This window comes from Ambystoma mexicanum, chromosome 6q, assembly GCF_040938575.1.
Source record: "Ambystoma mexicanum isolate Mex_15411 chromosome 6q, UKY_AmexF1_1, whole genome shotgun sequence".
Classification (NCBI taxonomy): Eukaryota; Metazoa; Chordata; class Amphibia; order Caudata; family Ambystomatidae; genus Ambystoma; species Ambystoma mexicanum.
In genome coordinates this window covers 1,119,262,060-1,119,289,560 of record NC_090937.1, presented here as the reverse complement: position 1 = coordinate 1,119,289,560, position 27,501 = coordinate 1,119,262,060, and the positions used below count along the sequence as shown (strand labels likewise).

General features: G+C 46.3%; 1 protein-coding gene across 3 annotated transcripts in view; it reads right to left on the bottom strand.

Moving 5' to 3' along the window:
- Positions 1-27,501, bottom strand: part of NFXL1 (nuclear transcription factor, X-box binding like 1) — a 1,058,117-nt gene that overhangs the window by 963,968 nt on the left and 66,648 nt on the right. For all 3 annotated transcript variants that reach the window (XR_011282282.1, XM_069631709.1, XM_069631710.1), the window contains exons 4-5: positions 5,388-5,497; positions 4,319-4,449 (exon numbers count right to left, since the gene is read on the bottom strand). Coding sequence is in view for 2 of the 3 variants with exons in the window: in XM_069631709.1 (XP_069487810.1) it covers positions 4,319-4,449; positions 5,388-5,497 (241 nt within the window). In the remaining variant the exon portion in view is untranslated. The remainder of the gene's footprint in view (positions 1-4,318; positions 4,450-5,387; positions 5,498-27,501) is intronic.

Here is a 27,501-nt window from a genome sequence, read left to right as displayed (position 1 = left end):
GTTGCCCAGTTGGCAAAATCCGGTATCGGCAATGTCCGTTGCCACCGTTATGGCATGATCCGACGCCACCTCGCCTTCCTGCAGAATTTGTAGGGCCTCCGCCCTCTTGTCGTCAGGTAGGAAGTCTAGCAGGGGTGCTATCTTGAACCAGAGCTCCCTGTCGTAGCGGCCCACGATCGCTAAAGGCATTGGCTGCCTTAATCGTCGTCGCCGCCGACGAGATGACTTGTCGTCCCATGGAGTCCAACTTCTTGCCCTCGCTGTCCGGCGGGGAAGTGGAAGTTGAAGCCGCTGCACCCGCTGCTTTCTTCTTAGCAGTTGCCGAAACGACAGAGTCCGGCGTGGGCTGGGCCCTGAGGCACAAGGGGGCGGCATCAGGGACTCGGTACTTCTTTTCGTACCTGTCATGGCGGGTGTCATGGAAGGGTTCTTGAGGACAGCAAGCCCCTCGTCCCAAATGTCGTCGAGCAAAGGCACCGCGAGGACCGTCTTCCTCTTGGCCTCTCGACATTGGTAAAGGAACCCTTCCTTTTTTGTTCTTCAGGGCAGAGCTGGAGGAGCTCGGATGACCTAGTTATCATGGCGTGGAAGGAGCCAATTTCGTCGGCTGGAGAAGCCCGAGGGGCGGGGGGGTGATGACGGGATGTCCGCTGTGTCATTGCCGCCGCCGTCGTCCGTCCCCGTCGCTGTATCCATCGCCGTATCCTCTCTAGGGTCCAGCGAGGAGGATGAGGGGTCCACAGGCCTCGCGGCACGAAGGGCGGAGAGGGCTGGACTCTCCTCCGCTTGTTCGGAGTGTTTCCCGACGGGCCTGGTTCTGGATCCTCCGTCGGGGTCGGTGGTAATCTCGTCTTTATCTCGGTACATAAGGATTGGATCGTCAACAAAATGGCCACCGAGCTATCCTGGGGCTCGGGTAATGGCTGCGACGGACAGGATGGCCGCTCCACTGGGCCCTCTTCGTCGCTATCTTCGATCACGTCAGCGAGGACCGTCCCCTGGGATCGAACCTTCTCGAACCTCTCGTTGAGGCCTATGAACCTCTCGTTGAGGCCCTTCTCAGTTTCCACCAGCTCCTCCTCAGAGGCTGATTCCGAGTCTGTAATGACCACCGGCCCGACCCCCCTCTTTTTCCGCTGGGGACTTCACGGGGGTCTTAACGATGGGTTGAAAAGAGGATTCCCTCCGCGGTGGCAGGGATACTCTGGGCCGAGAGGCCGTTTCCACTGGCGTAGTCTCAGCCAGCTTCGCCAGGGTTGCAGCGACCACTTCGTTCGAGGCCTTTGCCGGCTGGATCAAAGCCCTCACCACCTTAGGTGCGTCCTGGGCCTTCGCCTTGGTGGGCGGGTCAGCGCCTCGCTCCCCCTTCGAGACTGACCGGGGCCGCTCCAGCAGTTTACCCGGGTTCTCGGACTTCCTCTTCCCCGAACCAGAGCGCTGGCTCGTGGTTGAACGTGCCGGGGAAGTCGCGCCCTGCTTGGCAGCCGAAGAGCCCGACCTTTCGGCGCTCCCGGTGCCTGCGGACTCGTGGTGCTTGGCCTTCTGTTGGGCCCCCGTCGCGGGGGCGTCCTCACAGGACTTAGAAGCCCGCTCAGACTTTTTCTTCGCCTTCTCACCTGCTGTGCCCTTCTCCAGCCAGGCGGCGAGGCGGGAACGACGATCTTGTTTGGTCCGTTCCGAAAGGTTCTTGCAGAACGCACAGTCCTTCTCCACGTGCGTCTTGTCCTCATGAAGGCAGTAGAGACATCGCAAATGCTCGTCCTCCTTGAAAAAGTTTTGTAATCCGCATCCAGGGCAGCACCTGAACAGCTTGGATCCGGGCGTCGAGCTTCCCTTGTCCTGGGCCATGTCCGTTGAGGTAGGCCGCAGATCTTCCGGAATCCTCCAAGAAGCGTAAACTCGACGAAAACTTCACCCTTGAGGGGCGTAGAAGAATTCCGAAATGGGTCCCAGTTATCGGAAGTAGAAACGGTGGAGCTTGAGGCTCGATTAAACCGTAAAAATGAGAAAATCTCCCGAAAAAGCTTGAAAACGCAGCAAAAACCCGAGAGCTAAAGCACGAGGACTCCCAACACTTGAGCGTGCGGTAAAAATATGAGGATGGCTGCCAGAGGCGGGGCTTAGGGAGAGGGCAGTCATTGGCTGGGGGCAGTGTGACCCAGAGATCAGTGATTGGTTACTACTAAGAAAGACAGATCAGAAACGAAACTGATACTGATTTTTTCTTTACCGAGGATTCCCAGCCTGACGACGGGGAATATTCATGAGCATGTGAATACATGCCAGACCCCATGCTGGAGAATCGCATTTATATATCACACTAGTTATACTTTGCAGACTCTGAGGTTGCAGAGAGGTAAGGTTTTTTTTTGAGGGACAAACAATATCAAAGTCAATGGCCTAGAAGAGTCTGCAGGGAGCGAGGACAGCCAAAGTCAATTGGAACACAGTCTATGAAGCTGAGGAACTTCTTAGATAAAAGTCTTGCAAAGTTATAGAGTTTGTAGAAAAATCACTTGTAGGGTCACAAGCTCTAAAAGTAAGCCACTGCAATTCCCAAATGAGAAAAGCACAGCTAAAAGACAATGAGGTAAGTATCCCAAGGCTAAACAGTACCTCTGGTTTGAAGAAGATTGGTCCAGCTTGCCTACTGCAGACCCTGTGTTCCTGAGCCTCAGTCTTGGGGACAAGGAGGAGGATGTCTGTAGGGCTCCTGCAGCAGTACTTGGGAGGTCGTCGGCAGCTACATGCTCTTTTCGGTTCAGCAGCACTTCGCTGTTTCAGCGCTTTGCAAACAGCACCGTTGTGGATCTTGGATACCGGTTGGGCTTCCTTCACTCTTTGGTTCATGCACTCGAGCTCTGGTCGTTCCTGCTTCTGTAGGGTCCTTGGAATACTCCTGGAGCTTCTAGCCGGAATTCAGATGTTTCACTCGACTACGGATTACTCGAACCCTGGCATTCGGTTACTGCAGCAATGAAGAATACAGCCAGTCGGGGAAGATGGTCCAGTGGTGTTCGTCTCAGGGTTAGTTGAACCTTCTCTGTCAAATTGAAAAAGGAGTTTCAGCACAGCAGCAGGGCTTCACCGGGCAATTCAAAGGTCCAGGAGGATGCAGCAAGCTTCATTTGCAGGTTTCTTCGTCAGGTGTTTCTCCCAGTGGTCAAATCTGACTCTAGTCCCAAAACCCTTGCCTTTTAAGCAGGTTTCTCCCATTCATGCACAGCCTAGGCTGTCAATCACATAGCAGGGTGGCTATCCTGAAAGGACAGTCAGCCAGCCAATCAGGACTGGTTGCATTCAGAATTCCTAGAGACAAAGGACAGGGGAGCTTCGGGACCCTCCCTCACATCCTGACCTTCCAGACACACTGGAACCAAGGGCGGGCTTCAGGTCTGAAGCCCGCCAAATGAAAGACAAACAAACAGCTTGAATCTGTTTTGATGCAGAGTAAAACCCAAGAAAGACCTCACAAACAGAAAATGATGAAAAAAGAAGACCGGGGACATTTTGACAAAGAAGACCGGGGCCATTTTGACAAAATGGTCCCCCATGGGTGCTATACTGCAGCCGAAGGTTCAGCCTGCGGTAGAAAAGCACAATGGTAGGACAAATAAACCACTGCCACCAGCCATTTAATGTAGTGAGGGTAACAAAAAATGATACCTAAGAGAATAGGTTAAGGGGCTACTAGGTAACCCCCCACCCCCAGCACTCGACATAAGATGGGGTGTGCTGGACCTACAAAGAGAAAAGGTAAGTAAAGTCAATTTCACTTTACTATTCTTGGGAACGGTAGTTCACACATGAAAAGGTATTTAAACCTTAAGAGAAATCAAAAGGACTTCTCATTGACACTTCGCTGAAGGTGCTATGTGTCCCCATACAAAGGTAGATGCCTATGGAGTTAGACTCCAAAAACAGTGGCAACACATAATCCAAATCAGGTCAAAACACATGAGAGTAAGAAAAAGGTCTCACTCACTCCAGGGTTCAAATTAAAAAGTCCTAAAGTCCAGCAAAAGAGCTCGGGGTCTCTAAGGTTGAAGGGAATTAGCACAGAAATGAGAATTCTCCCTAACAACCGGTGACCCCACTCTCCCTCTCCTGGGAATAGCCTGGACTGCTCTCCACGTTTCCCTTGATTGGGTTTTGGCTAACCGCTCAGAGTCCCCCTGTTCACTATAACTAGGGCGGCCTTCTAAAATCTGTTCATCAGGCCATATTCTAGAAATCAATTTTCACACCCTCCACCCTTGAATCCCATTTTTTTTGGCTCTACAGTGAAAAATCTCTTTATAAAATCTATGCATCTTACCAAGGCCATGGGTAATCTTTCTTTCCAAAATCATCATCTGTAATGGAAGAGACCAGGAAAACACTGTCCTTGGCCCACTTCTGAATACAGGGCATGTGGAATACGCAGAAACAACCTGAACAGCTCCACACCTAAGAGGAAAGCCACAGAGAACTGATGAGCAGACACACATGCATTTGCAATAGCTTGTATTCGGCAAAACCAAAAAAGTAAACACTGTTCTTAAAAGGAAGGCAGGTAAGAATGACGATATGTTATTTATATACAACAGCCTGGTGAGGCATGGCCTGTATAGTGTACCTTCACGCAACACTGCCTTTACAAGCAATGCCACAGGCAAATCAAACTAAAGGTTAAAAAGAAACATGCAACTGCTCTGTCTTTTAACGACTGTGTTTATTCATAAATGATAACGGCAAAGAAAAGGTGAGACTGCAGACTGAACTGCCTATTGGTGTTGAAAGAAGTAATCATGTCGGCCACCCCAATCTTGAGACATAACATCATAGACAATGTATCAACAACAGTTTCCCTTTATTACCTAGAGAAATGAGCCACTGCACTGAGATAAATTAAAAAAGTCAAATTAGATTATGAGCGTTCCTCGAACTTGGCAAATTGTATTCATGACTATAACAGTTTAAAATGGTGACTGAAGCAATTATGGCTCCTGTGCCCAGGGAGCATGCATCCATTGCCAATCAACAACTCGGCGTCATGCCAGGACTAGAAAGAATGTCAAATGCGTGGTGCTAGAGCACAAGGCAGCTCACATTTCCCTTCACCCCATCACTTCTGCCCTCCACCATGGGAAGATGCTGCATTATAACTCGGACCAGTCAATGGATCACATGACATTTAAGACAAGGACTACAGTCCTCGGTAATAGTAGTTATTTATCACGAGTAAAGGCTCTATACAGAGGACTTTTATTTTGAAGTGTTGCTATAGAGATTCCAGCCTTCACTGGCTATGTAATTTAAACAATGACACATCATAAACGCCAATTGGTTATATATTCATAAAACGTTACTTAATAATCCTCCTGAATTGAGAACGGCATGCTTACAGCTTGGTTCCTCTTGATGGAAGCAATACAAATCAAGCAGGTCATGGCTCCTGACTGGAAAGCATCATTCAGGTATTGCCGCGTCCGCTCCAGTTCCGTCGCATCTCCATCTTAAAATAGGTACCAAAAACACACAAAAACAGTAACATAAGTTTTTTTGTTGTAAAACATTCATATTTTACATCAGGTTTGTATTGCAAAAGGTATGGGTCAAAAGTACTGGATATAGAATCTAGATGTACTAAAAAAGCAAAATGTTTCACTAGTGCAGGGGTCCCCAACCTTTTGTGTGCAATGAGCAAAATTGGCATATCAAATTAAATGGTGAGCAACATCAATTTTTCGACGGAACATATCGGCGCACAGTTGGCGGACAAATTGTTTGCAACACAAATTAGAAATGTAACAAAGTTAAAACTGTGTATAGAACATTTAATTTGCAGTACTTAATAGTTATCTAGACCACGTGTTATTCTAGTCAAGGAAATGTGGAAGGCCTTTAACTTCATTTGACGTTTAGTGATTTACAAGAAATGTTGAGGAGATTGAGTGGTCAGTAGTACATTTTTAGACATATAGGACCAGTTCAGCTGTTCAAAAATAGAGTAGGAGTAAGTAAACATTACCAGGGGTTTCAGGTTCCTGAGCAAAATATTAGTGCAAATGTATGGACAGTAAAAAGGGCCACAAACGGGGCACTGATTTTTCAGGTCTACTGAGATTCTGCCTAGGAATTTATGGGATCTTTAATGGCAAATGGTGCATTCCTAAGCATACGAGATCAGCAATACTGTTCCACAGTCATTGATGACTGTATTGTGGATGTTTTTTTTCTTCAGGAATGTTATGAAATGTTACATTTCTTATTGAACAAAGAGTAAACACAATCCTCTGGAGTTCATTTTCCAATGGCCAGGGTAGGCACCACGAAGAAGATATCTGACAGCCAGAGCGGCTGGTTGGCGATGCCTACGCTCGAAAAGGAGGCATTGGAAAGAATTACTAATTCACAAGAAATAAAGATATTCTCTTAAAACTGTTGTACAGTTCAGAGGCCACAAAGGAAAGCGTGAGTTTGTTTGAGTCTTTAGGAGAAACTATCCATTACAGAGCTATTGGCAAACCATGCCCCCAAGTTCAGGAGCTCCAGGTTATAGAAAGGGATGCACCATGGTTCGATGCAGAATGTAGAATCTCAAAAAGAAAACTGAACCATGATTTAATGAGGGGTGTGTACACTGCTGGTCAGATTTATAGTTTCAAAATGGCATAAAAGATTGCCTTAAGTTAACAATAACTTAATTGGATTGGAATACAGGGAAAATTAATTATGAAAAATGTGGGCATGCATTTACCGTATCTGCCCATTAACCGTGTGCCAGATGGGCACAGTATCAAACGATTACCATTTTTCCACTAGGACACTATGTAATATAAATACAGGTGACACCAAAATGAATGTTGTCGATAAATATGGTGGCATCAAACACAAACCTCACTTGTACAGAAAGTGTGCATGCACATTATTTAATAAAGGAAAGTTGGGTATGCATACCACCTCCTTGTCCACTATGCTCATACTAGCTGTACCAAGGAACGGAATAGGCCAATTTTCTCCATGACACAAACATGGTTCAAATAATGTACTCATTAATACATTTATCAGCTGGGCAAAGTAACTGGAGATGACAGGGTTTTAGCAATGAGACTACCATAACTAGTAAGGACATTTACTGTAAAATTATGTGCATGGTGGCACCAAACACAAATCTTGCATGTATAAAAAAAACCCAGCTGGAAACACAGCGGCTCATTGGCCAACATTCTTGCACAGTCCAGGACTCTGTACTGACTACAGTGCTACTGAGGTCTCATCCATTCAGCACCTCCTTCTAGTCCTCCACACAATGGCCCCGAGCAACTGGCGAGCAACAATTTAGGGTGCCGCGAGCAACATGTTGCTCCCGAGCTACACGTTGGGGATCCCTGCACTAGTGTATACTGTAGTCACCTTAAGAAGTAGTACTAGTAGTAGTAGTTTGACATTTGCAATGCCAATAATAGAAATAATTACAGCTCATGGCCTTGTCAAGAAAGGTGCTCAAAATATGAAGTTGGCTGCAAGGGCCCATCTAACAGCAGGAAATCCAGTAGTCCTCAATGAACATGGAAAAGGTGATGCAGTTTATTTCCAAGTAGTACTAATGGAACTGCACCGCGCTTTATGATAAATGACCTACTGGCTAAGATTCGGTACCAAAGGGAAGATAGTCCACACCACTAAAACTGCCATCCAGTGGCAGCAACTAGATCGCTTGCTGGCCATCCTTGCAGAACCGTGCATGGAAAAAAATAGTAAAAAGATATGGACACCTAATCGTAGTACTTCCAGAGTGGGGCGTGTGTGATTGCGAAGGATATACTGACAATCGGGCAGAGACCCGACAGGTTTTCATATGCAGTGAGTTGGAATTAAGACTCCTCCAACATCGAAACAATGTTCCTGCCCCAGGGGAAAAGAAATTCAAACTGCAAGCTACTAGCCAGCCATAAAAAAGTCACTTGCCTCCTCAATTATATGCATACACACTGCACACCATTTCTTACTCACAGAAAGTCATATCACCAGCTAGTGGCGAGTGCACATTTTGCACCCTGTTTCTGTCATTTAATTCCCCTTGGTGCCTTTTTTCATTTAAATGTCCATTTATTGATCAGCCTTCTCCAAATAACTTTCAAAGGGTTCTTGATCAAGACCAATATTGTTTAGGTGATTAGGTACTTTGAGGGCAACGTAACAAGACTTGCAAAGCCACATGAAAACAGAATTCAGGTCACTGGTAAAAAGGGCATTTTAATGCGGATCTACACCCACAATGCCACAGGCCACGAGGGAACCCGACATGGTCACATTTATTTTTTAAATCAAAGTAAGAGAAAAAGACACAAGAACCTGAGATGTGTGCTGATATATCCCAGTCGGAAGAGACACTATATTTGCAATGGTCTTTGACAGAAGTGAATCCTTGGCACCAATATGAAATGGGTCCTTTGCCACAACAGAAATGGCACAAAACTAGAACCCTGTTACACCATGTGTGCTTTTAACTACCTAAGATTCCCAACATCAAACAAAACCCTGCACAGCCCAACCCTGCGCAGTGTAACTAATGATTAAACATCCAGAAAATGTCACATGCAAAGCTGAAATATCTTCATTACCATCAGAGAATATGGCTAAAAGGCATAGGCATTATGAAATTAGACACATCTTACAAAGCCCAAAATGTATCAATTCATATTACAAACCATTTCAGTGTGACTGAGTGTAATGGATTACATTTCTGAGTTTTAGCATACAGAAGTTGGAAAAGATTTAACCCCTCGGAGTAATCATGTGTTAAAAGCACTGGGTATTTTCTGGCAATTATGCTCACACAATCTTTCAGGTCTTTTTTCATTTAGCTAGTTGGTCCCTTATAAATTATGACATTTTCTTTTCAGGTCTGTGGAAGATAATACAGCGCAGATAGTTGTCTAAAGTGAACTGCCAACAGAAACTATTTCTGAAAGTTCAAAAGAGGCACCATCCACAAAAATATGCTGTCGGTTGGATTGCGCATCCTACTCGCTACCATAATGAAAATGTTAAATGTTTGGTACAAATAACTGCGCATCCGACCAACAAATTAAAGCTATTTCAAAGGACTTTAAGCCAATCCAGAGACTGGCTTGTCAATCTCTAGGACATGCAGAACAATTCAAAAGGAAGTTGGAACGTCTGACACATGTACAAACAATTCTAAGGCCCAGTATCTGGAGTACGATTAAAAGCAAAACAACTCTTGAGTCAGAGAACACTTGTTATCACAGTCCTGAAGCTTAAAATGTACTGGGATTCTTAGCATCATACAATATAATAAAAGGCCAGATGTATGTTTGTCCGATGCAGTCACGTGTAGTAGAGACTACCCCCTTTGCGTGTTGTGCCCACTAGAGGGAGCCGTTGCCTTACGCATAGAATAATAAGACTTCAAGTTCAGCAAACAAAATGGGTATTCCCTTGGTGCTTTATGCCAACAAAATCTTATTGCTGGTGACTAACCCCTGTATGTCTGTCAAGGAATTCTTGGTCACATTAGAAAACCTAAAAAGACAGAAGGGCTAAGTGTGAAGTGGGCAAAATACAAACCTACGGACTATCAATGATGGGTGAAATAGCTGTGATCAAGATTGTGTCTTTTTGATGTGCCTAAATCTTTGCTAACATGACATATGCAATTCGTTGGAAACTCAGTAGTTAGGGATCCCAGATGAGCAGCTAAAGCTGCAAGGGGAAAGCTGAATGTGCGGAGGGAGAAGGACGAGATGGGTGGGCTCCTATATCCAAATTCAGATGTGTTATTTGGCCTCCCATCCACAGTATAATGTGTTGTTCAGGGACCAATCAGGCCATGTGAGGCACCTGTAGAGACTGTGTGCATGGAATGTGCTGCTGTTCTCAGGGATGGGAGCTCAGAGACTATCTCTGCTGCCTATCGATGTGGTGTTGGCAGCACGAAGGACCACCATAAAGAAGGTAGGTACATAAAGTCCCTATATGGCATACTGTTGCCTCAGCAAACTCCACATTATTTAATCACATTTGCATGCAGGGACGCTCCTTGGTTTCAAGAGGGTGGGCATTCACACTGGCGGAGCAGTAGGATAATGTCATGCCAATTGATAAATTACATTAAAATATATCACACAATATATGAACTCTCTGAAAATGTCTTGCTTTATGAAATGTATCCTGTGTACACAGGCTTTTACACTAGTTTTAATATAATTCGGATGCCATGAGTTGAGAAAATACATCTGCAATTTTAAAATGCATTCCTTTCAATTGAGAACTCATGTAAAAATGCAAAAATAAAAAGGAACAATTCCAGGATTTTCCCACAGTGCCATAGTTCTAAGGCTGTTCGCAGAAGATGTACTTGTGGATCATAACCAAACACAATGTGTAGTTCCATTGTATTTTGCCATGCAGTTCACTTCTCTCTGAATAACACTGTATTTTTAGCAAACTTAAACTGAGACATGTAAAAAGTATTGAATTGTAAGGTGGAAAGCAGTATATTCATTTTTCTACTGCGTGGTGTATGTAGCTGGAGTTTACATAAGATTCTTCTCACTCCAGCAGCCCCAACCCCATAACAAGATATGAGGCCACAGTAAGCCTCTGATTCATCGTGTTCAAACAAGTTCCAAGCCCACGCCTCAGAAACACTGCCAGATGCGGAGTAAAGGACAAATTACAAAGAGACCCATCGCATATATCAAATCAAGGCCCCTAGGCCCCTCATGGAATCCGTTTAGCTATAGTAAAGGATATCCATGAACAAATAAACAAGAAAAACCTTTCCAGCCTTGAGTAAAGAAGTATTCCCTTGGCGACCGCTAATTTGTGGTGTAAAACAAAGTAGACTAAATGCACATTTTGAATTGATTGTGCTGGGTTGTCAGCATGAGTTTTTCCCCAAACTGTGTGGCTGTTACACAGATGCAATTTTAGTGAAAAAGAAAAGGTTTGGAAAATATTACTCAAATGCACCAACCTTACTCAAAAAATGTTTTTGTTCAAAGGTGAGTCAGTTCAGTTTTGACTTTTTATTTTGCACAATAGGTTAAAGAATATTCAAACAAAAATAGTTCCAATTTTGTGTTTACTTCACACCATTACAATCCTTAATGCAACTTAATGTGGGGTGTTGACTCCACACTTGTAGTTTGGTGGCTCTTCAAGAAAAGATTGTTTTAGTTTATATTGTCCTCAATTTAGACTAATTATCTATGCCTTACTATGTCTCTCTCAACACGTGTTTCCCCATTGTTGCTAACAATGGTTCATCAGGAGAGGAAGTGTGTATCCAATCTGTGATTTTAGCATTCATCCAGCTATTTTTGACAGGTTCAAGTGGATGATCAACTAAGCTTGATGGTTTTATTTTAACAAGGTTTGCCTCTTCTCCCAATTAATGGGTAAAGTCCAATATTATCACTTGTTTCTTTTTCAGCGATCCTCTGCCATGATAAGCATCTGAGTTAATGGACGATGCAACAATGGGGAAACACGTGTTGAGAGAGACATAGTAAGGCATAGATAATTAGTCTAAATTGAGGACAATATAAACTAAAACAATCTTTTCTTGAAGAGCCACCAGACTACAGGTGTGGAGTGAACACCTCATATCAAATAAAAAACAAGCATTGGCAAAGCCAGCAGTTTTGGCTTTTGTGTAGGCATGTGGCAAACGGCTGTCTAATACCTATACACAAGCCAAAACTGTTGGTATATCCACTGCTTGTGTTAAACAGAACTTCAGTGCAAGGTGCATATGCAAGGACACACATACTGCTTATGAATCAAGTGCTGAAAGCCCACTTCGTTAAGACATTTTATTAAACTAGCATCACATTTACAACTGCAATTAAGCCACAGGCTCTGAGAAGACTGCTTTGAAATAACATTGTTAGGGCCTTACAGGACAACACTTGATGTTACGGCTTAATAGAGCTTTCTCAAAAACATCCCAGAAACATGGGTTTTGGGTGGCTAGGGGTAGGTAGTGCATGCTAATGGCTATAGGGGTTAGTATGGCCATGGACAGCCAATGGAGGGGTAAATATGCAAGCATTACCCATAAACTGTGTGTCCCTCCTCATATCATATTTCCGTTCCCTATGTACTCCATTGAAATGGTTTTGGCTTATATAGGGCGCTTCATTGTAACTCAGTAGCCAAAACTGAAAACCAGTAGTACAAAAGATGGAGAAAATAGACACCTATTAACTTGCAAAGATACAATTCAGGTTATAAGGTAAGATGCCTCCATCCTCTGCTGACAATGCTCTTTGCTGGTTTTGTCCCGTGATTTCGTTGTTGTTATCTGTGTTTATGTTCGCGCTTTGATGCCTGTGGGCGTAAGCGCTATGTACATTTTACAAGTAAAGTAAAGTAGAAGTAAGCATTTCATTTAACCTTGTCACTCTGCTAAACAGTCTTACCTTCACCGCCCGTGAGTGCAAAGTTCACACTGCCCAGTAGTGAGCTTTCCACCTATCCTCACATGGAAGTTTGTCATATTGCAAACCAGTACCAGCTTCTTACACTGCTCACCAATGCAACAGTCTCACCCTGCAACATCAGCACCAACACTGCAAGTTTGTCCCCCAGATCTCATTGTTAGAATAAAAGCTAAACTTCTTTAATCCATGTAGTGATACATTTGTAAAGAAACGGAATGCCCTTCAATAGAAAGTGTGGTCAAATCCAATCTTTGCACCAACCTGAGGAGAACACGGAGTCTTCATCTGAAGATGCATGGGGCTTTGCCACTGTGAGGAGATTCTTGGCATTTAAAGGGGCGGCTACATGTTAAACAGTGTCCCCAATGCTTCCCAAAACCTTAAAGTGGAGAGAGAGAGGGAAATGTTTGCGCAGGGATGCGATATATACCTGGGTCTGTTGTGTGAACACTAGTTCCCTGAAATTTAGAAAGTGAGGCTTTGAAATCTGTATTTAACATTGGTGGACAGAGATCCACCTCGGAAATCAACCTGGTTGCTTTTGGGAAGGGGGAGCTGTAAACTGTGTTCCTCTCTTTAGCAACAGGGAAAGCAGCTGTATACAGAAAGCAAAATGCTCCACCTCCAGCCCCCACCAGCCTACCTAGCAACAACCATAGTGCTAAGGAGAAAGGTTAAATTTTTTTTGTTGCTTTATCAGACTGGCTCCTATACATATACTCTGCTTGCACCTAACAAGTACCTTCAGAGTGTTGCTTGTACCAAGGGGGTTACGTCGTCCACTGACCACGAGAGTGTCCAAAAATGAGGGTATGCCACTGGGGAGAATCAGGGGAATGTGAGGCTTCATACAGGAAGGGGTGTCCAACAGAGAAATTGGATTTGCACTATCTGCATAAGGCATTGGCAAGGCCTCATCTAGGGCCTTGTATCCAGTCATGAGACCGTCAACTGTGCAGTATTTTGCCCAGTTCGGAGGCTCCATCTAGAATATGGCCTCCAGTTTTGAAGGCCACACCTGCACTATCGTGGCCAGTTCTCGAAGCCACATTTGGAGAGTTATGTCCAATTGGGGAGGCCTCAACTAGAGTGTTGTCACCAGTTTGGGAGACCACATCTTCAGTGTTGTGCCCATATCTGAGGAAAACATTTGTTTTATTGTGCATTTGTTAGGCGCATATACGTCAATTCTGTTTCAAAGCACCCACAGGGCAACAGGGAGGAAACATGGGATAGAAAACAAGGAGTACAGTGGAAGATAAAGACAAACCTATTATGCCTTGTGAGTAGTCAGAACGTGCAAGTGCAGAGAGAAGAGGGGAAGTGAGAGCGGGGGCAAGTGCTGGAATGCCATGCTCGTGGGTGAGCAGCAGATGAAGTGCACAGTATGGTAAGTGCTATGCGGCCTGGAGCCCCATTGGCTAGATAGTGCAAGCCTACAGGATGAAGGCCGGGGGTGCTGAAGCAAGTGCTGCAAGGTAGGCAGATGCTGGGGCGATTGGGTGTGGGAGGCCAGGACACCGAAGGATGCATAAGGGACCTGGTCACCAATCACATCGACTGAGATTAGCACAGGAGGGAAGAAGGGAAAGAGGAGGTGAAGAGGACAGTTTTAAGGAGCTTCTGGAATTTGAGGAAGTCCTGCACAAGACAAAGTGGAAGGGGGAGGCTGTTCCATTAGAGGGAGCCAGCTGAAGAAAGTGATCGGCCTCCAGCCGACTGTTTAGCGAAACGCTTTACACACAGAGAGGTCTAAAGGAAGAGTATTTAGTAAGGGAAAGTTGCAGATAGCATGGTCCCAGGCACCAGACAGCCTTGTGGATGATGCAGAAGGATTTGAATTTAATCCGTGCAGCAACTGGGAGCCAGTAAACAGTTTTTAGGGCAAGAGAGATGCGGTCTCTGGGCTTAAGGTCAAGGATAAGTCTTGCTGCCCTGTTTTGGATTAGCTGGAGGGGCTGTAGAGTGGAAGAAGGTAGATTCATGAGAAGGCTATTGCACTAGTCAAGCCTAGAGAGAACCAGGGCTCGGGTGACATTGAGCTTCTGGGGGAAAAGTGAGAAAAGGGAGAATTCCTTTGAGAAAGAAGAGTTTAAAGTGGGACTTCTTGGCAATGGCCCGAGTGTGAAGGAGGAAGGAGAGAGAGGAGTCAAAGATAACTCCAAGGTTTCTTGCTTCAGATGAAGGAGCAGGGGGAGAGCCCATAGAGCAGGGGTGCACAACTGATTTTGACAGAGGGCCGTCAAAATACATGAGGGCTATAGTGGGCCGAAAAAAGTAAATGTGGGCGGGGCGGTAGGCGGGGCATGGCAGGAGGCTTTTTAAACCCCCAATTTGTATTAAACACATGGAAAAAGAATACGTTTTTGAGGGGTAACGATTTTTATTTGCATTTCAAACTTATATTTTGTACTACACATTTTCCATCGTTATAATTTATTTCTATTTAGTTATTGTATCTCGTCTGTTTAATTAACTTATATATATTTTATTGACCCTAGATTGGACATTTCGTTATTTTGGACTGCTATAGTTTGCTTTTTGGGTTGCCCAAGAGGAGTATGGCCTTGGTTGAGTCAGGTTTCCTCAAAAAGCAAAGGATGTACATCTCCTAACTGTGCCTGTTTTAGCTTTATTATTGGGTTCACTCTTGGAGTGCAACACTATGCCCCATGGCTCCTTCAACCCCCAACCAAACACTATGCCCCATGGCCCCCACCCCTCAACCAAACACTATGCCCCATGGATCCCTCAACCCCCAACCAAACACTATGCCCCATGGCCCCCACCCCTCAACTAAACACTATGCCCCATGGCACCCCCACCCCTCAACCAAACACTATGCCCCATGGCACCCTCAACACCCAACCAAACACTATGCCCCATGGCCCCCTCCCCCCCAACCAAACGCTATGCCCCATGGCTCTCTCAACCCCCAACCAAACACTATGCCCCAAGGCCCCCACCCCTCAACCAAACACTATGCCCCATGGCACCCCCCACCCCTCAACCAAACACTATGCCCCATGGCCCCCACCCCTCAACCAAACACTATGCCCCATGGCACCCTCACCCCCAACCAAACACTATGCCCCATGGCCCCCTCACCCCCAACCAAACACTATGCCCCATGGCTACAATCGAGGGGAATGCAAATTGACCTCATAGCCACGGACAGACACGTTTCAATAGCCAAGGCAATGAGAGAGCAGTTTCCAAATAATAAACATCAATTAGATGTATGGCATGTTGCCAAATCAATCAATAAAATAATATCTGCTCCTGGGGAAAAAAAAGTTTGGAAAGTATTTCACAGTGGTCCCAGTCTTTCAGCAACCATCTTTGGTGGAGCTCCAAAACATGTGATGGATCTGTGAAAAATTCTACTGGAAAAATTGCGGCCACTAATGCACCACTGTTTCAACGTTTACCACTGGACAGAAAACCAACATCTCCACCAATGTGAACAAGGCCCTTTGTCCATGGAGCAGGCACGGAAGAAGTGGTTGATTCCATCTTCACCTCCACACAAAGCCCTTGAGAAGATTGTGTTTGATAAAACTCTACAAAGAGATCTGAAGGGACTCTCAGAATTCTGTCACAAAGGAGATTTGGAGGTGTTCCACAATATGTGCCTAAAGTACAGGCCAAAGAGATTGCATTTCGGCATCAGGGGGATGAAATATAGGACATTACTAGCGGTATTAGCGCATGACGATGAATGTTGGCCGTGAACAATCTAGGACTGCAGGAAACTTAGGGATGCTTCGCTACACTATGGCCTTTACGAAAAGAAGCAAAAAAATGGGTGGTCAAACCAGTATATGATGAAATGGAATTCGATTTTGTTAAGTATCTTATTATTAATGTCGTAGAGATGCATACTCATTGTTCAGAGCACACATACATTGCCAACATGCCATGTCCACCCAAAGCAGAGCTCATTGAACAGTTCAAATCGGGGGACGAATGATTACCATCTGTTTTTATTTTTGCCAAAAATGTTTTTATAAAGTGCCCAAATAAAGTATGCAATTTTTCTTTTAAAATCTATCCTCTTAGCCCTTTTTTCTTTTAAATAGTACAATTATTACGATTGACATACATAGTAACACTGCTTTCACATTTCACAGTTTAGTCGAGCTACTGTGGGACCTTCATTTATCGTGTTAGTGCCCGATGGATAACAGTATGTAAGAATCTTTGGGTTTTGGCAGTTGCTTTGCCATACAGTTCCCTAAACAGCTGAATATCTGCTCGTCACACAAAAGGGATGAGACCTAGGCTACATAAGATACTAGGCATGCAAGAAGTACTGTTCCGCGTCATCATAACTCTCCCGGACAAGGCCCCTTTGGAGCTCGACAGAGTGCACAGGACCCGGGCGAGACAAAACTCCACCTCTCCCCCAGACGCCCAGGACCGTGTGAACTTCTTCCGAGTCAAGGAAGAGATAATGCGAGAGGCCAGAATCTCAGCTCGGATCCAATTTAGAGACGCTTCGATATCTCTGTACCAGGACCTGGCGTCTTCAACCCTGGCGAAACAGAAAGCCCTAAAGCCAATGGCAGAATGGCTCCGCAAGAACAACTTAACTTACCGGTGGAGCTTCCCCACAGCCCTGACCTTCACGTGGGAGGGAAACCCACATCTGATCTCCTCCCCAAAGGAAGCAGAACATTTCATGAACCCCGAGGCCGGGAACGAGGAGCTCGATAAAGCTGCACCAGACCCCGGAGATGCCAGACGAGAACCCTTAAACTCATGGTCCCAAGTCGAGAGACGTTGCAGAGTACGCGGGCCTCCCCCCAAGAGCAAAAAAGCGAACAATCGATAAGATGTGCCATAGGAGAACTCCAACTAGGACAAGCCCAGGGAAGTACAGATCTGGATCTTTAACCCAATAGAACTCAATCCCTACGCTGTTGGGTAAATCTCTCGCTACACTAGAAATATAAGAGGCGCAGTCGCCTGTTACCTAGTTGGCTGCGTTGGCCCGGTCTCAGGCCCCGTTGGTCAAAGGCTGGACCGTAGGACCAAGTTTTTGTTTGAAGTGGGGGGATGGAGTCGTGGAGACGGGAAGCCTCTTCATAGGGATCGGGAGTCCCAAACAACCAAGCTATGCTACGAGGCACAAGCAGCAACAATGGGGCTACCCCTAGTAGCAACTATACTCGACCCTTTTGGCTACTCCAGATAGGGAAATCACCATGGTGACCTGGAATATACAGGGCCTAAACGCACCGGGCAAGAGGAAATCAGTGGAGCGGAAACTCTCACAACTATCTGCGGACATCGTCTGTTTACAGGAAACACACCTAGTGGCTGCCGACGGAAATCGGATATCTTTCTTCGGTTATCCAAAACGCTACTTCGCCTCCTTCAACCAGAAAAAGAGAGGGGTGGCCATTTTCCTCAGCCGCGACCTCCCACTGACTCAGATCACAACCAAAAGGGACCCGGAAGGCCGCGACCTGCTGCTGAAAGGCCTCCTCGTTGACCTCCCCATCACCCTAGCAGCGATCTACTGCCCCAACAGTGCACAGGACCGCTTTCTTCGCAACCTTCTACCAACTTTGACAGCCTTCTCCAAAGGCCGTCTTCTAATTGGCGGAGACTTCAACTTAACACCAGACCCTGCTCTGGATAAAACACTCCCCCCAACCCCCCGGCCGTCCTGGGAGGACTACGCCAGGGCACTGGCCATGGCAGAGTTCTTGCGGGAAACTGAAACCGTTGACGCCTGGAGGCTGTTCAACAAGGAGGTAAGGGATTACTCGTTATTCTAGCACGTACACAGAGGCCACTCACAAATCAACCTGCTGCTGACATCCAGCAAGCTCTTCCCCTGCATAGAAGATATCCAAATCGGCTTGCGAGCCATCTCAGATCATGCTCCAGTCGTTATGCGCCTGCAGACCTGGGGCATGCCAGAGACACCGAGATGGTCCTGGAAGCTACAAAACCAGAGACTGGCGGACATCGCCTGCAGAGCGGAAATAGCCGAGGCACTTACAAACTATTTCGCGGAGAACACGTCCGATGAAACTCCAAGGGCAGTCATCTGGGACACCATGAAATCAGTGATCCGCGGGGTGGCAATCAACTGCGCAGCAAGGCTCAAGAGGCTCAACCAACTGCAGCAACACAAACTGGAGAAAAGGTTCAAGGAGGTGGAGGATGCCTTCAAAAAGCACAAAGCCAAGGCTACCGGGCGAGATCTCAAGAGAGCGAAATCTGCATTGGAAAAGCACCTGGCGGATCGCTCAGCCAAAGCCCTGTTTTACACAAAGCAATTTTATTACCTAAATAGCAACAAAGCGAACCGCCTCCTGGTGCACAAGCTGAAAAAAGTACACTCGCGAAATAATATCCAATGCCTGGCAGACCACCACGGCAACCTACGCTATACAAAGCCGGAAATCCTCGAACTCATGGCACAGCACCATAGGGAAACCATGTCCGGACCCCCAACATCTAAAGTGGCGCAGCGGAACTTCCTGAAGCCCGCCCAAGGATTGCCGCCACACCTTCAATTGGAAACACTGGAATGCCCAATTACAGCGGAAGAAGTAGGGGACACAATCCGCTCACTAAAAAACACAGCCCCGGGCCCAGACGGCTCACCGCCCAGTTTTACAAAAAATACACCAACATCTTGTCTCCCCAGCTAGCGGCTCTTTTCAACTCCTTCCTCGAAACGGGCTCCACAACCCCATCAATGGAAGAGTTGGTGACGATCCTTATCTCTAAACCAGGGAAAGACCGGACCCAATGCACCTCATACAGACCTATCTGTTATGCTCACCTGGACCGCACATGGGCGTCGAACGGAACTGGACTGCTACGGACTCCACCAGCGTGACTCGTAGTGCGGTGATGGCTGACTGGACTGGCCCTCCTAGTTTCGTCTGCTTGACCCGTAAGAATAATCTCCTAAAGATAGGAAAAAGGGAATTGGCCACCCGTGGGCGAGAGGATACACGCACTTAATTGTTCCCCACTGAACACCTCCTGTATTCCCTTTCACTGGTCTCACCTTATAGTTTGACAAGATAAGCTCTCCATCCTGCGTGGAAGGCAGGGGCGCGTAGAAAACCAGTTACTTCACTGGTCTGAAGGAGTTGGGCGAGTTCCAGACAACTGATGACTCCGAGGTAAGTAGCATATAGTTCTTTAGAGTTCAAAATGTCTGTTATTCACTCTTGCCCCTCTTTTCTCCCTTTTTCCTTGCAGCTTGAGCCGAGGGATGATCACCTCATTGGAAGCAGAAGCGCTTAGGTAAGAGTCTGTATTTCCCAAACTGTCCGGCGTAAAATAATGGCCCACATGTATTTAACTGACTACCTTCTGTCTCCCTACAGGTGCAGCGTAAGAAGAAATGGTGTGCAGAAGAAGAATGCTTCGGGCGATGAACTCAAGTAAGTATCTTGCGGTGAAAGGATTGTCCTTGTTGGCAATTGGCTCACCTTGTTATTTGTTTTGTCTTTTCAGATGCCAGGATTTCGGCGATGAGGCGATGGAGGCTGCGCCGGTTCGTGGAGATGCTGTGAAGACTGGTGAGTATGGCGCGGTGCTGCAGCTGGCGATGCGATGCGTTTGAATTTTAAGTCTTTTTCACTATTCGATGGTGCGGCAGCTCTGAGAACTGCCGATGATCAAAAGGTAATGTCCTTGTTCTAACTTTTCCTTCTTCTTTCCCTTCTTTCTAGGATCTGGTCCGGAGTCGAGGCGGGCGTGGCTGAAGACAGGATGCTCGGCTTGCAGGCACGGTGAGCGTTACGCTGCAGAAGGCAGAATAACACAAAGCGTGTGCTGTTCATCGGGCGTGGTTTAAATAGCCTTCAAAGTAGTCCCAGGTAAGAAGTCCCAAAACCACACCCAAGCAAAAAATAGTCCCTAAAGAAAAGGAATCCCTTCCGGGCCTCACGATGGCCTATGCTTAAGTTCCTTGCAGCATGATCTGCATGAGGTAAATTTAACAATATGTGCCTGGCGCCTCTGGCGCTAGGACCGCACCCATATAGCTCCTAAATGTGATTGTGGGAATCCCAGTGGGTGCTTGGATGCCCGTTTCCTGGGCAGATGGACTTGATCCTGATGTCCGGGGGCAGGCATCATGACACTATCACCTTGTTAAACAACAACGCCAAGCTGTTTACAAAGATCCTGGCAAATAGACTAGCTCCGATCCCCCCAGGCATAATTCACCCGGACCAATCCAGGTTCATCCCGGGCCGCAGCACACACAACAATATCAGGCGAACGGTCAACATAATCGAGTAAGATAACAGAATGGGGTCGGAGCTGATAGTCATGTCACTCGATGCACACAAAGCCTTTGACAGACTAGGGCTACATTCAGGAGTCGCTGCGCCATTACAAATTTGGCCCGAACGTTTCCAAATGGATTTTATCCAATTACCAACACCCTTCCACATGCCTCAGAGTGAATGGGAGCAAGTCCGAAAGAATCAACATCACAAGAGGAACCAGTCAGGGCTGCCCCGTCCCCCCTCATATTTGCGCTCTCAATGGAGCCCTTTGCACATAGAATTCGAGCAAACACGATGATCCACGGCCTCTCGGTCGGCGGAGAGCCCTATGAAGTATCCATGTACGCAGACGACATACTCCTGACAGCCACTGAACCAGAAGAATCCATGCAAGCCATCTGGCAGGATTAGAGCAGTTCAAAGAAGCAGCTGGATTCCAAGTAAACTTTACGAAATCGGCAGTAATGAGTGTCAACTTGCAGAAGAAATGCAGGGCTTCCTTAGGGGCAGAATACCCGATCCCATGGATAGAGCAGCACCTCACCTACTTGGGCGTCCAAGTCCCAAAGAAAACGGAAAGAACCTACAAAATAAATTTCCACCCATTATTTGCAGATCTACGAAAGGACCTGGCTAGATGGCAAACAAAGGAAATCTCTTGGTTCGGAAGGATCACCGCCGTCAAAATGAATCTAATCCCAAGGCTACTATATCACTGCCTGGCCCTCCCAGTAACGGTCCACAGGAAAGCTATCCACAAGCTACAAACAGACATTTTGAAATTTGTCTGGGAAGGGAAGAAGCCGCGGATACCAAAGCGCATCATGCTCCGAAGCACCGCATTAGGCGGCCTGGGTGTCCCAGACGTTGGCAGGTACTGCCTGGCGGTCTAGCTCTCCCACGCCTTTGTGTGGAAACTGCAGGACCCCCAACCTCAATGGTTGACATCGGACGATAACTGGTGCCTGACGCCGATAGAAGGTCTACCCCATATCAGAAGCCCTGCCTACCCCACCAACAGGGAACCTCTAACAGTGACAAGAAACACAGTGGCAAGCTGGTGGAAGTAAGCCCACTAATGGAACCGCAAAACCACGATAGGCCCACTCACCCCCATCTGGGACAACCCGGATTCCTCCCCAGGCATCTCCCCGAACAGCTTTGGCAAATGGAAAGCAGGAGGACTGAGCATCATCGCGGACATCTTCGAAAACGGCAGCCTGCTGAACTTTGAAGCCTGCAAAGCCAAATTCCTAGTCCCTGAAACCGAAAGGTTCCGCTATGCACAACTTAGGCACTGGCTGTCAAACAAAGTAGTCAAACAAAGCGGAAGTAGAGAACTATCGGCCCTAGAGAAATCCCTACTGTCCCCCCCCCCCTCCAAAGGCAAGGTGGCTACCCTGTACAGACTGCTGGACAGAACGGACCCAAACAAGAAGGAGCCCTACATGTTAAAATGGGAAGGGGAAATCGGCAGAGAGATCGACCCGGAGGAATGGAACTGCATCTGGTCCCGCGCGCACAAGAGCTCCAAATGTATAACCAACAAGGAAGGAGCCTTTAAGGTGTGTTATAGATGGTATCGCACCCTTGAGACTCTCAACAAGTGCAAGCCCTCAATCCCATCGCACTGCTGGAGAGGATGTCCCGACAAGGGTACGCTATTGCATCTACTGTGGGCCTGCCCTAAAGCAGCCCAATTTTGGCGGGAAGTCCTCGATCAAATCAAGCTAATCACAGGCCTCACAATTCCCTGGGATCCTGGAGTGGTTTTGCTGGGGGCATCAGGTGAAGGCCGATTTCTACTAACCGGCAGCTTAGCGGATCTTTGTTCGCAACAAAAATATCACCCGCCAGGCTCTGGAAACACCCCGAGGGCCCCTCGATCCCAATGTGGTGGACCAAATGCTGGGAAATAGTGGCAACAGAAAAAAAAAAAAAATCACAGTAATGCGCGTCGACAATATAAGTAAATTCGACCAAATCCGAGTCCCGTTCCTAGATTACACGTAGCAATTCCCGGGAGTGGCAAGACAGCCCCCAACCTTACGCTGGATGGAGAAACTCGACTAAGGACACCCGTCGGAGGTGAGATAAAAGCACACCCCCGAGACTAAACCGGACTCCAACACCGATAAATCTCCCACCTTCCTGGTCACCACTCGACCCAGACCTAGGGGTCAGCCCCGTCCCAAAGCTTTGCAGCAAAAAGAACTCCCGTTGCAGCTTACTATGAAGACTAATGTTCCCTTTGTCTCCCCTCTCCCCCCTCCAATGGTCTCCTTTTGGACTTAAGTTTTACTGTTTTTTTTAGTTGATTGAAACGATGCTTCAATGTCTCCCTAGACCAGATGGCCTACTGGAAGCTGTATGTTTCTTCTTATTTTATGTTGCGTTGCGTTACTTTAACAAAATAATAATAAAAAAAGTTTCTTGAAAAAAAAAAGAAGTTGAACTGACTGTGGAAACATGCCATGGGGTAAGAGGCTGTGAGATAAATAGAGGTGGGGCTATTACTAGACACACCGACTCCGTTTTTGTGTTTCATCGACTACAATTTCGGAGTAGGGGGCATTCTGTCATTGGCAAGTTTCCCCTACCCCCCAGCAGTGCCACAAACAGCGAGCAGTGACAGCCCCCAATTTTTTCCTCCAGGGCCCGTGCTTCAAAATTCAAGTAATCATGGATGGGTTGACACGGGATGTTGCAAACTAAGAATGTATGTTCATTGTGAGTGAAGGTCACCAGCTTTGAATTTTTGCTTGGGAGCTGGGGAGGCCCACGCGTTGCACACAGTATAAGGTTCTATTGTTTTTTTACCTTTAGAGACAGGGGCCATTCCGAAAGGGATTGAATTGAAGGAAGGGTGTAATAATGAAGATATGATAAGGTTGTCCATTCTGAAACTGGACGTAGTACATGTAAGTTCACTTTATGAAAAAGAGTCTGCGTTACGGTCTGCATTACGCCAAGAGGATGCAAATGCCGAATATAATGTAAGTTTCTCTTTAGACTATTTTATACCAGAACTAGTCAAAATACGAATAGCTGACCGTTATTGCTGGGTTACATTGTACCCGTACGTTCTGTGTGGCATATTGCAATGAAGTGCAAGTACAACCTTTGTGTGCTTGTCTTTCTACCGGGCATGTGTGCAGTCCAGCATCGACACGCATGTAGACCACCCCTCGTTTCCCCCCTTGTTTCAACGCTAATATATCATTACATTGTGCACCTCGAATTGTTGCTCATTTTACGCATTACGTTTAGAGCTGAACACACTCCACTGCACTATCCTCAGAAGCAAATAGCAGAGTACTTTGATATTCCACGTTGTGTTCTCTCGGTTCACATTGTGTCATCCCCGCGCTAATAAATAAAATGATTAATTTTAATAAAGATCGGCTACTGAGACACATTTCTATTTTTCTGTTTTGCAAACAGGTACATCCTGCCATTCTGCGATTGTCATCTATTCCAGACCCCAAACGACGGTTTCTTCAACCACCAGCTGCAGCTACATGTCAATCACTGGATTTATTTGACTCTTATTTGGGACAATCGCCAAGGGCCAATATGCCCTTTCACTGTACCATCGATTAGGAGCAACATAACCTTTACGGTGGTCTAGTGCCAAGTTGATGCACCAGCCTTGCAATTCATCTTGCGACCAAAGTGCTCCATTTACCCAAAACGAACACCCTGTGTACCAAAAAGGAGCAGCGCGTGACTCACGATAAACATTTGCGGATCAAGAGCAAAGAAAAAAAGTTCAATTTTGATTGAATATGTATCGCCGAATGTTCTCGAAACATTTAATGTGAAATAAATGTACTTTACCAATTGTACAGTCTTGCTGTTTCCTTTTAAAGTACGGTTTCATATTCCGAATTGTGACGCGCTGAGTTGTGAGACGATGTGTGCTTTCCGGGTTCTGCGTCAAGTTGCGTAGGTGACGACTGGGCGTGTTTGGCTACGCTGCCCAGTAACGTCACAAAGAGAGGCAGAGAATATCAATTATTTGGTGATGTCAGGCTCAGGGGCGGAGGATATGATTTAGTGCCGCAAAGGCAGTTCACGCAGGGCGATGCAGCAAGTGATAAGATTATCACAAGATGGCCGCGCCCTGCTGCCTGATTTCGCTTGTGTTCAAAAGACGAAAACTCCAGTAAGGTGCATAGGAAGTGTTTGTACTATCGATCAACGTATGGTTAAAAACACATGGCCGACCCATAGGGACAATAATATTTCTGACCGCACCATTCCTTTAATTCATCTCGTATTGTGTAGGATTCGAAGCACCTTCCAATCACACACAGTTACAAGAGAAATGCTGCAGAATGAAAAGACCTGCACGAGTAAGCCGCAAGGAGTGATCTGCATTAAAAAAAAAAATTTCCGTTATCAGAGGGACACGGTTCACAGAAAACAAATGGCATGATGAGACGATCACGTGCAAAGCAGAGGCGTTGCGAGGACTTACTGAGGAGAACTTCCAATGGGTCAAAGAAACATGCACTCTGGTCTGGTCTCAACACATTGCAAAGCTCACATGGGTCACAGCTCTCGAGAAACCCATCAAAACACAGAAAGAAAGTGAACATGAATTTTGTTTCCATGGTGAGGGAAAAGTGCAAATGGGCTCGAACAGAAAATGCAACAAAACAGTTATCATTCCAGACATGAAAAAGGGTACAGCAGCACTCATGGACATGTATTGGGTATGCGGCAAACAAGCCTACCTGCATCTTCCACCATCATGGAGGGGTACCTGTGCCCTGGCCACACTGCACTCAGCGCTAAATGGTGATTGCAGAAAGCCATATTCAAAGGGGGAAAAATTCGGCTGACATATCTGCAGCACCCCAGCCAGCAACAACAGAGCCTTCCACATACAACATTCTGTCGGAAAACTAACTAAAAGACAGGGTGTGTCGCAAACGACGATCATCCAACTATATCTCGAGCAAGTCATCAGAACTCCTGGCTGAGATTCCAGACAGATATAAGCTCTTCAACTCTGCTGAAACTCTTTGCTTCCCTTCTGGTGCCAGGACTTCAGGCTCGAACAAACGCCAAATGGTTGCAGATCGTGCGCTGGGAGCTGATCCAACTAGCCAACGACACTGAAGAAGGGTTCAACGTTATAAAGGTGGAACTTCACGCCCTGCACTTAACGACAATGCAGAACCGGTACGTTCTGGACCTCCTCACAGCAATGGACGGTGGTGTTTGCCAAAAAATTGAGAGTGCCTGCTGCACATTCGTACCTTCTGAAGACGCAGACAATGGAACCCTCTCCCATGTCATCTCGGCTGTGCATAGTCTGGGGGAAAGAATGCGGAAGGAAGGAGGAATAGAGCCAAGCAACTGGTTCAATTACATCTTCAATTGGATACCGTTCTGGCTGAGTGCAATGAACATTTTTGTCCCACTCATCGATTTTCTGCTGCTATTTTTCTGTGTGTGTCAGATGGGCCTTCGATATTGTGCAAAATCAATGCCTAGTTCTGCTTTGATGATGGTAACAATGGGCAAACCGACAATGGTAGCAAATGTAAAAGATGCTCAAATACAAACGGGAGAGTCCAATCCCCCTAAGTATCATCTGACAGCCGTGTATCACCAGCGGGGGGATAGGGAGGATAACCTATACCACACCACCATCAAAGAGCCACGTGAATTACAATGGTACAGGCAGGTGTGGGTGGACCTAGATGGGGATGGGGGAATATATATGACCTGCACACCTGATGAATATGCCAGGAGGGGTCAAAGTTTACGAAGGGTTTGCAGGGCTTGGATGCCGATTAAAGGGACTCCCGCCTGGGATGAAGCAGTGCAAGAAGCAGAATAATATCGAAGTGAAAATAACCTTAAAGATTAGTTTGTTACTTTAGATGTAACAGAAGGGGGGAATGTGTGGGAGTAAGGGTTGTTTGCCCCCCCCCTCGCTTATTCTGCACGTTATGGACCACTTGCTCGTGCAATAGCCGGGGACGTCTCCACTGCCCGTATGCTAACATTAGCATAAGTGGGGCTAGTGCGGGGGACACTTGGCTTCCATTTTGTGTCTGTTTGTTTGTTTATTTCTAATGCGCCCCAGTCCCAGAGGTAACAGAGCGCAGCAATAAGAAGGTGCAAGGCTTACAAAGTTTCAAAATAGATAACAATATGACATAATACATGTACAGGTAGGGTTAAATACAATACAGAGTGTAGATATAAGCATTCAGATAAAATAAAATTCCAATACAGTTCGTTCCAACAATAATGTACAGTGATGGGTAGCGTAGTGTGGGCAATTGTCTCAATTCAAGCTAGCCTTCAATCAGGTTGAGATGGGTGATCCAACTCTTTCTAAAGTGTAGGTAAGGTTGGTCAGCTCTCAGCTCGTGGGGCAAGGAGTTCCAGAGTTTGGCGGCCTTCACAGGGAAACTGTTGCTGCCAATCTTGGTAAGTTTGAATCTCGGTACCACAAGACAATTCTGTTGGTTGTTCTTCTCATCAATTTGTCAGTTAAGTAACTAGGGTCAGCATTGTTTACTGCTTTATGTGTCAAGGAGGCGATTTTTAGCTCTGTCTTGTTATGGGTGGACAGCCATTTATATTGACGTCTAGTTGAGGTCATGTGCGCTCTTTTGTTGATGCCTAGTGCGGCTCTATGAGCCTTGTTTTGTAGTGTTTGTAATCTTTGGATGCTAGCTTTGTTGGCACCACTATAGAGAGCATTGCAGTAATCTAACCTGGAGAGAATGAATGCT